The sequence below is a fragment of the Genypterus blacodes genome, unplaced genomic scaffold (genome assembly GCF_046128005.1).
Source record: "Genypterus blacodes isolate CSIRO-AG114 ecotype Tasmania unplaced genomic scaffold, CSIRO-AGI_Gbla_v1 ptg000070l_1, whole genome shotgun sequence".
NCBI lineage: Eukaryota > Metazoa > Chordata > Actinopteri > Ophidiiformes > Ophidiidae > Genypterus > Genypterus blacodes.
This window is the reverse complement of record NW_027466880.1, coordinates 5,529,826-5,546,119: the sequence shown is the minus strand read 5'-3', so window position 1 is coordinate 5,546,119 and position 16,294 is coordinate 5,529,826. Positions and strand designations below refer to the sequence as shown.

General features: G+C 42.0%; 1 protein-coding gene across 1 annotated transcript in view; it reads left to right on the top strand.

Annotated features, from left to right (window-relative positions):
• The window catches only part of plekha6 (pleckstrin homology domain containing, family A member 6), a 39,035-nt gene that overhangs the window by 17,121 nt on the left and 5,620 nt on the right, over window positions 1-16,294 (top strand). The window contains exons 7-16 of the mRNA XM_076156867.1: window positions 204-257; window positions 1,497-1,568; window positions 2,836-2,916; window positions 4,633-4,782; window positions 6,429-6,524; window positions 7,148-7,259; window positions 8,158-8,297; window positions 12,098-12,265; window positions 13,543-13,615; window positions 14,030-14,133. Coding sequence (XP_076012982.1) covers window positions 204-257; window positions 1,497-1,568; window positions 2,836-2,916; window positions 4,633-4,782; window positions 6,429-6,524; window positions 7,148-7,259; window positions 8,158-8,297; window positions 12,098-12,265; window positions 13,543-13,615; window positions 14,030-14,133 — 1,050 coding nt within the window. The remainder of the gene's footprint in view (window positions 1-203; window positions 258-1,496; window positions 1,569-2,835; window positions 2,917-4,632; window positions 4,783-6,428; window positions 6,525-7,147; window positions 7,260-8,157; window positions 8,298-12,097; window positions 12,266-13,542; window positions 13,616-14,029; window positions 14,134-16,294) is intronic.

Sequence of the window (16,294 nt, the reverse complement as noted above, 5' to 3'; positions counted from 1 at the left end):
TGTATTTTGTCACACAATTTAGGCCCCATAAAAATATATTCAGGACCGTGGTCACAAGACCCTCACAGTTCAACAATGAGCATTGCCTCACTGCTGCCTTAGCTAAATGCCTTCTGTGTGTGTGTGTGTGTGTGTGTGTGTGTGTGTGTGTGTGTGTGTGTTTGAATTTTCTTGCTGGCTGGTGCTGCTCCCGCTCATCTCAGGGGGACATATTAGACCTTCAGCTCCAGCGCAACCTAGAGTACCTAGATCAGCAGGTAGACACTCTCACGCGCACACACACACACACACACACACACTCAAACACACACACACACACACACACACACACACACACACACACACACACACACACACACACGCACACACACACACACACACACACACATATTGAGCTTTGTCTGTAAGAACACAGTTTAAGCCCTTAAACTCATAATGCCTCTTTAATTTCAATTTAATGTGGGGCTGAGAAATACTGTGAAGTTTACTGAGAAGTGTAGTTGCATTGCAGGCCGATTGGCAGTGGTGGTTTTTACCCCCACCTGCAACTCTTAGTTTTGGTTAGTATGCACAGGATGAGTGCCTTCAGGTTCTGCACATTTAAACTGTAACGTGCATGACAGTGTCAATCATGTGTATGTGTGGAGCATGTCCTGATTCGAAGATAGCCAAATAAGTTTATGAAGAAAGGCATGTGCATCTGTGTCTGTTGCTGTCCATAACCACATCATTTTGTTTTTGTTTATATCCAAAGCTAAAGATGGTGGGAAAAAGACATCTCTCCCTCTCGCTCTCTTTGCCCCCAACCCCTGCAACCGCCGCCCCCAACCCAAGACACCTCTCTCTCTCTCTGTGCCCCATGCTCGATTTTTGTCCAAGAATGCATATTTGCATATGCCGATACACCCTTAAAGCAGCAATGTTAATTTTGGTTTGTTATTTATGCTTATAACTATAATGACCACAATTTAGTAAAACTTCAATAAAATATGATCCACTGGGTCTCGATGGCTGAAATTACTACAGATGTAGACAGGAGAATTGTGAACACAAAATGTATCGCTTTGAGTTAAATTTATGAATGCTGTTGAAAGTTATTGATATAAAAGTACAAATATGTCACATTCGTTTATTGAGAAACGGAATCTCATGGTGAAGATGTCCAGAATAATTGTGAGCTTGGCTGTGTTTCCGTAATGTGTGTAAGAGTTATAAGCATAAACAACAAGCAGGCGAGCTTTAACATTGCTGCTTCAAGAGTGTTTATGTACAAGCCTGACTAGAAACAGGCAACTACCACCACAGTGTGGCAGAGACATCAACAATCTACAGTGTGTCATTTGCTTTCCTTTCTTCTTTGTTTCTTTTTGACATGTTGCATTCCATCTGGAGTTTTCTTTCTTTCCTTGCAGACTTCCTTTTAGACATTTCCACTATGTATTTGTCATTCGTCTTCTGTGATGACCAATGATGAACATTTTTTTGTGTTTTCACAGGTGCCTCCTTTCCATGTGGTCTACAGCAGAGAGCTACACCCCACACTGAAACTCAATGAGATCGAGACCAGTGTAAGACACAGGCACACACACACACACACACACACACACACACACACACACACACACACACACACACACACACACACACACACAATAATGATTGTAGTGATAGTTTGTAGCATTACTGCTCACTGTGGGAAAAACAGTCAAGACATTCACCTTTTTATCCAATGCTTGTGAATTGTGCCCAAGTTTTTTGTTGGTAATTTTTGAATTTTTGCATGGACAGAGAAGAGTCTCACTCCTATGCAAGAGTCCAATAATTATACTAGCTAGATTGCTATGAAACAAGATAAAAAATGCAGTCTCCCTGTCGCAAAGCCTTTGCTGCGCTTGCTAGGATGAGACAGTCGGAGGTTTCCCAAATCAAGTTTGGCTAGGGTTTGTGACCTCACCAGAAACATGTGTCAGCATCATCATTAGTTTTCTCTGGCCAGGGTAATAATGAGCGATTTAGCAGGCTTTTATTGCAGAGCTTTGGCTGGCTAGAGCTTGCCAGGTCATAGGCTCTTACAGAACCTGTTAGGCTCTCACTCGCTTTGGATGGAGAATCTCTCAACAGTGTAACTCACTCCATTGAGACTGTGCTTCCCTGCGCTACCATTCTATATTAGCCTAGCTCTAACATTTTGCATGTGCAGTTTCTTGCATTTATGCTACAAAACATTAATTGTGAAGTGCAGTGGTTCCCAAAGTGGGGTGCGCAATCCCTTCAGGGGCGCAGAGGTATTGCCGGGGGGCGCGGTGCAGGATCAGAAGAGGAGCGATATGAATATCGTCTCCCCCCTCCCCCATGTTACACCGATCAGCTGTCCCGCATTGTTTCATATCGTCTCCCCCCCTCCCCCACGTTACACCGATCAGCAGTAGTGTTTTATATTGTATGTCTCTATCGTATCTTAAAGTTGACTTGACTCACGCAGATTAAGCTTTATCATATGATCATTCTATTTCAACTTTATTTAAGAACTTGCAGATTATCAGTGCTAAAATGACCACATTGCCAATGGCTTTTAAATCAGAATGTCTTAATGTTTCATTCTGCAGCACAGGGCCACACAATCTACACCATTCCATAAGCTCGGGATCTTTAATTCAGTGCACACAGCTCTCAGCGGTCTGTTTCATCACAGCAGACAAAATAAATATAAATATATGAAACATCACTTCTGCAGCCTTTTTCAACATAGATGTTTTTTCAGGAAGTTGATTACAGTTCTTTACAGTTTATTCTTATTTCAATCTTCTTCTGTGTTCTCTTTATGTCCTGACACAGAAACTGTTGGGTAGACTGTGTGAGCAGAACCGGATGTTGAAAGATGACGAGGCAGTTGTCCACAGACTAAGAATGGACAAGGTACTCATCCTTCTCACTGCATAACAGTAACAATGTTCAACAACTGTATCTGCTCATTTCAACTCAGCTCATTCAAACGTCATGTCTCTGTTCTAGTGACCTACACTACATCTGAAGGCTGAGTTACTCGTTAATTACTAGTTCCTTACCAAATGACATTTTTCATTTGTCAAGACAGTTTAGCTTTTGTCTGGTAAGTATCTCTTGAGATCATTTTAAAACAATTTTATCAGCCTCATTTGAGTGTTCTGACTGACTGAAGGGAAATTACTTGGCTACATTGCTACTGTACTTGCTACTTAAATACAATTGATACTTGATGCCTACAATTGATGCAGTTGATACTGTAATTAACATAATGTTAGGATCTGTGTGTGATCACGCTCTGTTTTTGTATAGGTTGTTTTCAACCATTTCAGTGCTCATCAGTGGGGGTATTGAGGTTCCAGGTCAGCCAGCCATGCGTCGCTGAAGAGCACAATTCAGTTCCGTTTCAATCTAGTTGGTTATCTGTTTTGTTCATGGGACTTTTAGTTGGAATTTGCGTGCTGCTCTGTTTTTGTTTTAGTGAGTGGACCTAGGATTCTGTTTTTCAGGATGCACTCACTCTTGCTAGTCAGCGTTCCGTTTCAGCATCTCCAGCAGTATTGCCTAGCCTCCGGGTCCCCATCTTCATCCTGGTTTGTGTATTGTACTCATTAAAATTCTGTTTGCGACCTGAGCCCATGTTCTGGTGTCTGTGTTCCGCATAACTGGGTCCGACATTAAAATAACTTGATTGCCTGTCAATCATAACAAAACTCTCCGGTCCTACAAAATGGCCCAAGGGGACACAGACCCGGAAGCGCCCTCGCTTATTCACGGTTTTGCCAGCCGAGAAGTGCTGCTCGGCCAGCAGGATCAGCACCTGAGAACTCTCACCAAGAGCAACCACGGGCTGACGCATCAGCTGGCCGAGCTCAGGTACCAGATCGCCGCTCTCACCTCAGCCTGGTCACCACCTCTATCCTCATCCCAGCCGATCTCTGCTTCACAGCTGCAGTCCGTCAGCGATGCATACGCGGCTAGTCAGGCAAGTGTCAGGGTTTTTTGCGCCAGTGCGAGCTCGCACTTCAACAGCGACACGCAACATTTTCCACGGATGACTTGCAGATTATTTATGTGATGGAGCTGTTGCACTGGATTCTTTGACTTTCTGGGGGTTTTGTGAATGTTTAAAGGAGGTCTTTCAGTTAGGATCCTGGTATTTGTTTTGAGGAATTTTCGTTGGGCTCGTCCGGTCACACCCAGGAAGCTCCCGTTAGGGGGGAAGTACTGTTAGGATCTGTGCGTGGTCGCGCTCTGTTTTTGTATAGGTTGTTTTCATGCATGTGTTGTTCCTTGTGCGTGGCTATCTGATTCCACACAGCTGATCACCATTTCAGTCCTCATCAGTGGGGGTATTTAGGTTACGGGTCAGCCAGCCATGCGACACCAGAGTGTACTATTCAGTTCTGCCTCAGTCTAGTTGGTTACCCGTTTTGTTCATGGGACTTTTAATTGGACTTTGCATGCTTTGTTTTTGTTTTAGTGAGTGGACCTTTTGTTGTTCCTCCGACATTAAAATAACTTGATCGCCTGTCGCGTAAACACATAATCCTGATTGGTGACCTATCAGCCCTTATTTCCTACTTGTTTATGCCTGGCTCGCCTGATCATGTTTCTTGGCATTCTTAGGACAGCCTAGAGGAAGCACTGGTTGCCACACATCAGGAGATGGAGCTGCATTGTAGCCAGCCAGTGGCTATAGAAAAGCTGCAGTTCAAAAAGGAAACTCTGCAGAACCAGCTAATCAACATCCGAGGAGAGCTGTCTCAGGCATCCAGTGTAAGCTTTAATCTCTGTGTATGTATGCATGTGTGTGTCACTTTGAACAAAGGTGAAAAAGTATTTATGTGGTATTTTCAAAGTAGATAACTGCTGTTTTGTTTTTTTTAGCTTTACCACTTTACCAAAAACCGACAGATTGCGATCTATCGCAATCTGTCATGAGTTCATAGGCATGAGTTCATTGTTTAAGTCGTTAAGTAAGTACCTAAGTAAAATGGGTGAACAAGTCATAATACTGTATGTCAATCATATTTTCTATAAATTTCTATACATACACTGTTTTGTAAATGTGTCCTGAATTGATGAAGTGTTAGATCAACCAATAATCAACCAGGTTCCTAAAATAGCGGTGCATCTCATAAATCTTCAATTGGCAAGCATCAGCATATACAGTATACAGAGCAGTGCAGTGCTACACTGTCTGACAATGGAAGAACAACAAGGAAATGAACAGGGTCAACAGCGGGAAGAATCAAATCGTCTTACCATGAACATTACAAAACTCTGGTTTTCTTGGTTAGTTCTCTTCTTTCTCTCTGTCTTTGCTTCTCTGCCCACGTATGTAAAAAAAACAAAAAAACAGTCTGTATATGGCACATGGACCCAACTAACAGAACCGTGACACTCAAGTACAGAACACAATCATTCATCACCAACAACACTATTATCCACCACCTATACAACCCCACTGTGTTAGTCATTAGCTCAAGTCACGATTTCTTCATCTCCTTATGCATTTTTCCCTGCATATGTATCACATTTCCTAGATCCCAATCAATGTTTATTTTCTAGAACAGGCCGTGGATAAAGACACATTCCCCAGGAAATAAGAGCCACAACTGTGGACCATTTTATCCATGATGGCCAGACAATGCAATGCAACCCAATGTTAGGTGAACTTCCGTGAACTCTCGTAGACAGAACAAGTCTGTAACCCAACAATGTGCACTGTACTATAATATGCTATACTTACTGTAATGCCTCATAAGACATTTTATATTTTACAGTAAATATACATTATACAGTTACAGTACATACATATACTGTAACACACAAACACACATACGTATACGTATGTGTATATGCATTTTTTGAAATCTTGTCTTTTTCATTACTGTTCAGTCTCTTCCACCCAATCTCTCTCATACAGTAATGTGTTACTTCTGTATATACCATACAGAGAAAGCGCAACTATGTGTATTTTCAATCATTGTCATCAAAACTTTAGCCTATGTTACATTACATTACTTTCAAGAAATAAACTAAGGATTTTGAGTAAGTTTTGGGATTTGCAGGTAATCCACTGTCTGGTGCTGTTTGCACAAAAACTGCACTTACTGTTTTGCAGATGTTAAGGATGATTCGAATGTACCAAAGCAACTGAGAAAAGCTGTACTGTGTTACTGTGTTAACTTTGAGAACATTGAAGCTGCATGGTTTCCTGAATTTTCAGCGTGTGATGCTGACTGTCAGAATTAGCTCATAGTTACAAAATATATCATGGTCAGTTATAGTGGCAGAAATTCAAGGTTTAAAACATTGACCCTGAACAACAATATTTGTATGAGGTACAGTTAATCCTCCAACCATATCAGAGACTAAGAAGGATTTCTCATGCCCATGTTTCCTGGTGCTTTTCTCAGGCTTTAACGACCACACGGATGGAGTTTGAAGCGCTGGAGGACGAAGCCAGTGCTATCCACGGCGATCTGTGGGAACAACTTAATGCAGGAGGCCAGGTACAAATACACATCATCATAATCACTGTCATAATGATCATCATCATCAGGATCAGAAGGGGTCACACTCCCAAGAAAGGGAGAATACATAAAACATAGTACATACTGTATATAGACTCCACTATGAGAGATGCACTTTTAACAGATGGTTGGATAGACAGACAGACCGATAGATAACATTTATAGTTTTGCGAAAAACTGCAGTATAGTGCAAAACAAACTTGGATTTATTGTCTTCTGGTCAAAATTGCCTTTAAGTTTTTTATCAAAGAAAATAATTTTCTCAAGCAAAAACTTGATGTTGTAAACCATGCTTGACTGCATAATCAGCCCACCATCCATTACAAAGGACAGGTGATCCTCAAGCCAACTGAATCAAAATCAATAGTGGGGGGTGGAGCCACATTTTCCATACACGCAACTGTATTCACCCTTAACATGACATTGAAGCTGACTATTAAGGCTGTAACTTTTATGAATTTTGTCCACTGTTGTTGTGAAGCCTTAATATTGAGGTTTTACTGACATTGTTAGAGAGGAGCTGTTGTATCTAGTCTGTCTGACATTTCTGTTTTACCGTTAGATTTACACTTTGACTACTTTTTTGGGCTGTGTTTTTGAAGAGTGAGCTGGTTCATAGGCACATCCAGAAAGAGTTTTGGAGAGTCCAGGACGTATTAGAGGGCCTGCACAAGAATAACTCATCCAGGGGCACAAACACAGCCAAGCATAGAGGTAACACACTGATTTATCCTGTGAAACTTAAACTCTAATATCCTGTAGCTACATATCCATGAGTGGTTCCCTGTATATACTGTATGTATTTCTTTTGTTCTTTCTTTTTCATTTATTAAATATTTTTTTTGAAGAAAGCATTTGACATGACAATGAGCATGCAGTTATGAGATGATGAGGTGAGGCAACAGTGACCTGAGCTAGTGACTTGTACATTCATGTTTTCCAAGTGGTGAATAATGTTATCGGTGATAAATAATTGTCTTCTGCACCAGAGTGATAATAGTGAAGCCACATTGTCACGGTTCTGTTAGATGGGTCCATGTGTGTAAGACATTTTCATATACGGATTACTTTTATACATACTGGGGGGGAGAAAAAAAAAGACAGAGAAAAACCATAAAGAGACCTTAAACTGTAAAGAGAACCAGGCTCTTTAATCTACATGTATTTCTTTCCCAACTGCTCTACATCTGTCAATTTTACTATTCCACCAGTGAAGTTTTTTTTAAACTATAAAGTTTTCACAGCCGACAATTTACAAGAATCTTCACAAAGATTGCCTCATGTGATGTTTGGACCAAGCAGCAGCTAAAATGAATCTTTATTTCAGCAAGGCAAATCATGGAATGTCAAATGTAACCATTTGAGAGTCCTATATTTTTTAGCTTAACTTTTTAGGTATTTTAGTTTCTTTAATGCTTTCAAATCCGACTGATGTCCCCCGTCAATTTAACCCAAATGGACACCACCGAAGGGTGCCAAACAGTTTCCAGCATAGCTGGAATTTACTTATCATTGGCTCTTAAATGACTGAAAATAACCAATGACGTATTTTTCATATGTTAATTGAACCTTACACTTTTTCATTATGCTATGTCTTTCTTTCTCTTGACAGAGGCTGGTGGTGCATCAGGCTCCTTTAGCACCAATAGTCCTGCCAGTCCCTTGAGTTCAGTAAGCCTCACTAGTCCACTCAGTCCCTTTTCCCCAGTGCCCGGCTCCCAGTCCCCCCCAACCAAACAGCTTGGCTCAGAGGTAAGCACTGGAAACACCGGGCCAGAGGCCCACCCTGACCCCAATGCTAAACGTATAAATCTCTGCTTAGATTTCACAGCTCTTCCTGAAGTGCATAGAAGGTCAAGCCCTAAACCTTGCCCCAGGTTCTGTACAGTCACTTATTTTAACACTTACCAACCTGACTCCTAACAGTGCTATCTGCCCAAAATCTATGAGAGCCAGAGCAAAATCTCCATCATGGTAATTATGACCAAAACTCAAATCAATCACCATTCCCAGATAAACATGTCCTACCTCAATCATCTTTAACTCTGCAGTACACCTGTAAGAGGGTAGGTTAGACCCTGTCACAGTGGGGACAGAGAAGAAGGTTTACTACAGAACTGAAATGTGGAAACTACCCACTGATATAGCAGACAAGAGAAATACAATGTCAGGTCTTTTGACTACCCAGCAAATTAAGCAATCAGCATTCAGATGCACAAACCCTTGCAACCTGCAGGTACTCACGTGGCTTACCTCAAAAGCCTCTAACCAGCAAGTCTTGAAAGATGTCTTTCCAGACTACAATCAATCACGCAATGCTGGCCATAGAAACATTTCAGTCACTGAATCACCTATCCTTCTTTTCCAGGACCCCAGTCAGGGCAGGGCCGTTTTCACCATCAAATTACAGTCTAGATCTTTCGACAACCTCTAACGTGTTAGAGGTGCTTGATCTTAAAGCTAGCACTGCCATAACTTTGTTTCTCAGACGTCATTTCATATTGCCTGACCATTATTCCATTATTATCATTGGGGCAGCAGTAGCTCAGTGGGGCTGGCAGCTGGAGAGTGGCCAGTTTGCCTCCAGAACACTTGCCCTTGAGTAAGGCACCGAACCCCCAAAAAACTGCTCCGCATGCGCCGTATCATGGCTGCCCTGTGCTGACGCCTCTGTAAAGCATGTGTGTGTGTGTGTAAGAGGGGCAGGCGAGACACATTTCAGATTGCCGAGTTCGCATGGTGACGTGTTCACATGTGTGATTTGACCCGATAAAGTTTCTATTCTACTCTATTCTATTAACAACAACCTACAACTTGCCAGCTACAAGTTTACAACACATATTTAGAGCCCTGTGCTGAAACCACATTCTAATATGGCCAAGACGCTTTCAATTAAAATGTTTATGTAGACACAGCTTTAAAACACGCCAAAATCACTTATCTTGAATATCCACATGGCATAGATCAGCATACAGTTTGATGGAAACAAACACAAATAAGGTTAACACAATGAGGTTTGGAAGGTGCCAAATGGACAGTGTGGTGTCAAATGACATTTTTGCTTAATGACAGTATAAATCGAAGGGTCCCTGCAATTTACCCGCAACAATGAACCTTGCAACACCTTGCAAAGCCTGTGTTCATATTACAGCTGATTTGTGAAAAGCTTTTTACAACATGGAGCACTTTTGTGTCTTTTTAATAGACTACTGAATGCAATGAGGCCTTTAACTTCATCAGACAAGTACTTACCTAATCTTCCTGTGGGAGATGCTGTGGGAGCCATGTTAGCGCAAGAGGTGCAAAGCCTGGAAAGAGTGGTGGCTTATGTGAGCCAAGCCCTGACACACGTGCTGAATTCAACTGTTTCGCTGTCATGGATGGACTGTTTTACTAGACTGAACCTCCAGTGAGAGAGAGGTTCAAGTGGTGATCTTCTTCTCTCTAGTGTAGTGGTCTCCAACCTTTTTGTTTCTGAGAGTAACATGTATACACATGGCTGATTCTCCACCCAAACCAGCTAAAAGAGAGTCTTTTGTGTGAACATTTACAAAATGTTGATATCCAACGCTTCAATGCAGCAACATAAGCTTGTTTTTTTCTGTAGACATTCTCAGTGTCAAGCTCTCACTAATAAATTCACATCATATTCATCTCACAGAAAACAAAACAATGTTATTATTTTCTTTATATTATTAGTTACTTATTTTAATATTGAACCAATACTTCACCTTTCATATGTCACATTTTATGTCTGTCCACATGTCACAATTTCTCTTCACATTCTCTGTAATTCAGGGAATTCCCTGTAGTTCCCATATCATCTGTACTTCACATGCATTCAGTCCGTTCTGATGTTAGTGAGATGAGGTGGAATGTTTGTGAATTTGATTGGATAGAAATTTTAACAGCTTTACCAAGTGACGTTGTGTTGTCAAATGTACGTATTCTTTGAACCTTTAGCAAGCTACTCAGAACCAGGTCAGATGGTTACTGGTATCGCAAGCAACGTGTTGGCTACCCCTGCTCTACTGCCTAAACCAGTGCCATAGGGGGACCGCAGCTGCTCATTTCTCAACAGAGCTTGTGTGGGAAAAGGCCCAATAATCCTGCTACTGGCCGTTTATATTGAGAGACATCAGGAAATGGTCTGAGGTATATCAAACACAGTTCCCAAGCAGAGGGCTCCTATTGGGGATCTCCTGGCAGGTCGTCTCCTGGAAAGGGTTGCTGCTGAATGGAACTTCCCACAACCAGTAAAGGGAATAGATATGTGCTGGTGGTAGAGGACTATTCCACTTTGTCAACATGAATGAATTGCCCAATCAAACTGCACAGGCTGTGGCCCAAAGTCAGTTTGAGGACTATGTTCTGGTGCAAGGCCCTACAAAGGACCTACAAAGTGACCAAGGTCATCAGTTTGAGACAGTGATGATTTAAGTTAAGATAATCCTTTATCCGTCCCACAACGGGGAAATTCACATTGTTAGAGCAGCAAAGTGGATAGTGCAAAGCAATAAAGGGCATTAAGATAAAATAAGAGCCTAATAAAAGTGAAAAGCAGAAACTATATCATCATTAGGATTAGGGGTGGGGTGACGCGTCATAATGACGTAAGATGGCTGCACCAGGTGGAAGCATGCACGCAACCGGAGAATACTTGTGTCCCCGTCCACCAAGCATGATACACTCGGACAGGGGTGGCGAACACGCGGCTGACGTGCGACTCGCGAGCCGCAGGTGGGTCTTTACCGGCTGACGTGCAGAAGCGTAAACTGACCTGCATCTCCCCCCGCTGTCAGACCGGCTGATCGTGGAGCAAACTGACCTGCGTCTCATGTATTTTTGTTGTTGAATGCAGATTGCGCTCGATCACTTTTACTTGAATTGAATAAGCAATATGTTGGATTGTAAAACGGATATTATCAGTCAAAAGGTGGCTATTTGTGGAATAATGCTTTGCAAATCTTTGTTACACTTGTTTTTTTTCAAGAGAAGAAAGTTGAAGAAAATATCTAAATATTTATGTGATAAGTTTGATATTTATTTTAGGGGAAATAATTGTTATATTGCGTAATAAATATAATCTATTGATTAATCGATTTATCGAAATTATAATCTGTAGATTAATCATTTACAAAATAATCGTTCGGTGCAGCCCTAATTAGGATGTTTGTCAACGACAAAGGACTGGGTTTAAGCTCCCTCTTAAATATGTATTGCTGTCTGTGACATGTGGCATAGAATAAGCAATTAGTGACATATTGATGTCATTCAAAACCAGCCGTACCCTAGTTGTGTACACATTTGTACAGAATGATACATACTGTAGTAAATCTATAATAAGACTTTTGAGATGAACAACTGAACTTTACTGAACACCACCACAAGAACAAGATACCATTTCATAGAATCAATCACATGACTCTTTTCTGAAATGCACTGGATTCTTGTCACTTCTGATGTACAGCACTATCTCTTTCCCTACTTCCCCTCCCTCCTCTGTTTTTTTCTCTCCTTCCTTCATCATACCTGACTGCTTGGTCATTTAGGAAAATGTTCCCCCAAGGCCTCCCTTACCCAAGTCCTATTTCCCGCGGGAGCCATCCCCCACTTCCCCTCCTTCCATTCCTCCCCTGCCTTTGGACAGCACCACCTGGCTACAAAGCCTGGCCATTGATGATGATTACCTTGATGCTGAAGAGTCTTACATCAGAAAGGTATTTGGGTGTTTGTGCTTCCTCCAGTCTTTATGTCCAAAGAAAACAACATTATCCACCTCTCCCCACAACCTTTCATCCCCTCCAACATCCAAAAGCATAACCAGACCCCTTCAGCAGACAATCTGCTGAAGCACTCCACCCACTGCTTCCTATCATCATCTGTGCCTGTGTCGATGCCTCAGCTTTTTGGTGACCTCCAGTGCTTCCCAGTGCACCTTCTACGTGCACTGGGTCTTTGGTCCTTCTAGAAACCTCTGACACTAAAATGTTTGTCAGCTGCTGCCTGTGAAGGAGCTAAAACATGTTTCTATGAAGAATATGTAAAACTTTTCTTTACTGATGTGAGTATTGATGTGACTATTGTGATGATGTTCTCTCTCACATTCGTTGTACCCACATTCTTTCCTTCCTCAACCTCTCAGTAGCCATTTATAGCCTTTCAATTTTTGCACAATTTCTAAAACGTTGACAAAGTTCAAAGGGTAATTGGCAATGTTTCCATGAAATGATGTTGCGCGAGTAAAGCTTGCTTTAATCATTTACACTCAAATATGTCATGATTTCTCACAATCCGGATGCTTGAACTTCAATGGGAGAAATGCCATCTGTTAGATTATACATCATGTTCTACTAAGACCATTTCTCAAAAAAATATATCTTGTCAGTGTAACCTGAACTGTTAAGAAAGTTGAACTATAAGTCATTGCCCCAATATTCTGGTATATAATCCGAATAACATACAAAATAAAAATTTGTTTTGCACCACCGGGACTGCTGATGCACAGCCCCCATTTTTTTAGATGCACCTTTGCTTGACTGATTTCCAATTGGTACGAAAGACGTTGCCATTGATTAAAGACAAATTTATGTCTCCTCTACAGTCAGCACAAAATGGAACACTAGTTGTCATGTCATTACCACTACTTCACAAAGTTTTTTCACTCTGTTGCAAGGTCCAGTATTTGGGAGTCCAACTATAAATTGTGCAAAACGTAGGCCAGTGGAAACAACACAATTGTGCATGTTTGTATATTTTCTTGGTAGTAGGAAGTGAATTTCCCCCTATGGGGTGAATAAAGGATTCTCCTAATAATGTTGCTTTGCAGGTAAAGTGTTGCTTCTGCCAATATGAGTGAACCAGATCAATTTCTGCGATTGTTTCATTGTCACATCCACTGCTGTCTGTGTGTGTGTGTGTGTAATCATCAGGTTTGGATGCATGTTAGATATTACACCATCGCATGTTTAATGTTGAGCTTCTGTCTGTCCTGCAGTCCAGGTTTGGGGAGCAGAAGAACATTGATTTGCAGGAGCACATCCAGGAAAGGCAATCCAATGTGAATAAAGGTACAAACACCAAAACTTCCATTCATTGTTTTAAAATGCCATATTCACATTCATTAAATTTTCCCAAAGCTATTGCAGGGGGGGGCGCAGGATTGGAAGAGGAGCGATATGAATAAGTACCGCCTCAGGTAAATGAAGGCGATAAGAACGATCAGCCGACCCGTATTGTTTTAATATCGTCTCTGCCCCCGTGAGACCGATCAGCCGACCCGTATTGTTTTATATCGTTTGCCCCCCTGTCAGAACGATCAGTATGGTTTTATATCGTCTGACTGATCTATAAAAGGGGGACCCTGCAGAATAAGTTTGGGAACCACTGCATTAAAGTAATGCTGATAGTGTAGTGATAGTACATAGTACATAGCTTTAACTGTAATGTTCTTTCCCACCATCTGCACTTATTTGTTGTACTAGTTGGCATCGTTCCTCCTCGGACCAAGTCACCCATTGATGGTCCACATAGAAGCTCTGTTGCACCATCCCGCCAGAATGGCAGAATACCTAACAGAATTTCTATGGTAGGTCAGCCCAAGCTTGATTTTATCTTGAGTGTCTAATTGTTTTACTCACAAAATGTCAACATAGAGGATTTTCAGAACAAAGTGAAACAACATTCAAAAGAAACAAAACCAGACACTAAATATGTCTTATTTATTATATGAATATAATAAACCAGTATAGTACAAGCAATAACAGAAAGTTGTGTGTGTGTGAATGTATGTGTGTGTGTGACATGTAGAGGAAGCGGCTGACACACCCACGAGTGGGAGGTCCTGAATGGCAACTGGATAAAACCAAGATGGTGGTTACAGCTCTTAGAACAGTGGCGAAAAAAAATGGCTGACACAGCTCTTACATGTATGTGTGCGAGCATGTGTGTGTGGGTGCAGAGTATCTGACCGGCCCCCGAGGGCGCAGTCCTAAACTGCTAAGCGTTACAGCCAAAATGGCAAATTCAGTTCCAGGTCAAGGAAGGCTGACCAGTGAGTGAGTGTGTGTCTAATCACCACCAGCACCCTGGGGGGTTATTACCCAAGAGGAAGAGAGTGAGAGAGAGAGAGAGAGAGAGAGAGAGAGAGAGAGAGCGAGAGCATGCAGCATGCAATATCTGTGCTGATAAGCACTTTCAGAAAACTTAAAGAACACAGTAGCAGAAGTACTAATCATAAAAAACACAGTATTCCATACAATTTATTTATCTAATTCTAGATCTTAATCTGCCCAGACATCAAAGCCTAACTTAATAGAATCACGTCCGTTTTGTGATTTACTGTAGCTTCGAATCAGGTTGCTGGCTGCGCTGTGCTGACGGGTCCATGTGTCGATGGTTTGTTCCGTTTTGGTGAGCTTTGCTCAAAGTCTTCAGTCCTGGCCCTGAAGGAACTGGAGAGTTATCTTCGTGATGTGGAGGAAAAGAGGAGAACCACTCTCTTCTTGATCCACAATTTGAGTCATGATCAGACAAAAAGATGAAAGCAAACGGATGTATAGGTCTTTGAGGTTCTGTGTTCACTGGACTGGAAAGTCCAGGGCAAAGGATCTTGTCCCCTTTCTGCTTCGGTTGGTCTGCAGGGAGAGAGGATCTTGTCCCCTATCTGCTTCAGCCAGCACGGAGAGAAAGAAGTCAAAGTTGCTACAGCTTTTAAAACAAGGATGACATCACAGCCACTGGCGCAACATTGGTCAGATGTTAACCATTGCCTGGCAATGGTTAACATCTGAGCAATGTTGCGCCAGTGGAGTCAGTGACCGAAAAAGGTACCAGCAGGCTGCAAGATACACCTTATTGTAGACGCCAGCAGCAACTGCCATAGCTGACAAACTGAAAAACTGATGAATTACTTTGTGTGAATATTACTCTGTCCCACCTACACCAATTTGATTGTGGTGGTTAAATCCAATAGTAGAGCTTCTAAGCTCTTGATTGGTATCTTGCTTGCGCTATTCGACCTATCAAAGACCAAGATATGACCAAGATATGACTACTGGACTGGAGTGTGGAAAGAGACAAATCAGGAGGTTAGCATTCTACTTTATGTCAGGCATAGTGACTGGATGCAATCACTCCCACTACATTCACATGGAATGTAGCTGCTGGCATTACATGTCTGCAAGCACTTAGGCGAGGCAAAGCGGTATAAGCAGGCGGAGGAAGACAGTAAGGCAGCGGCGGGTAATTAGGGAGCATCAATGTGATTGCTGGAGGAAGTTAGGAGGGCACAATGCGCCGACTGCATTTGCTTTCAGGGCGCAGCCTACGCGTTGTGCCCAGTAAAGGGTGTGTTGACGGGAACGCGTGTATCGATTACGTTCTGTCCCTGACTTATGGTGATCGGTAAGCCCACCGCCACACAGCTGTGTGTGTGTGTGTGTGTGTGTGTGTGTGTCTGTGTGTGTGTGTGCGTGCGTGTGTGTGCGTGTGTGTGACTGCAGCACGCGGCTCCAAATCAATACCAATGGCCACCAATATTAATATCACTGCATATGTCAACATCTGCCTGCACGCCCCAAGGTCGCTCTGACACAAGCTTGGAACAGTGTTAAATACTGTATAGGATACAGGATAAATTAAGTCATTAGGTGTAAAAGATGACCCATTTTGCTCTCTCCTATATACACATACACCTTTTCAAACTTTTTAAACATTTGAAACACGTTTACGTGTCACTTCTTCCTCAA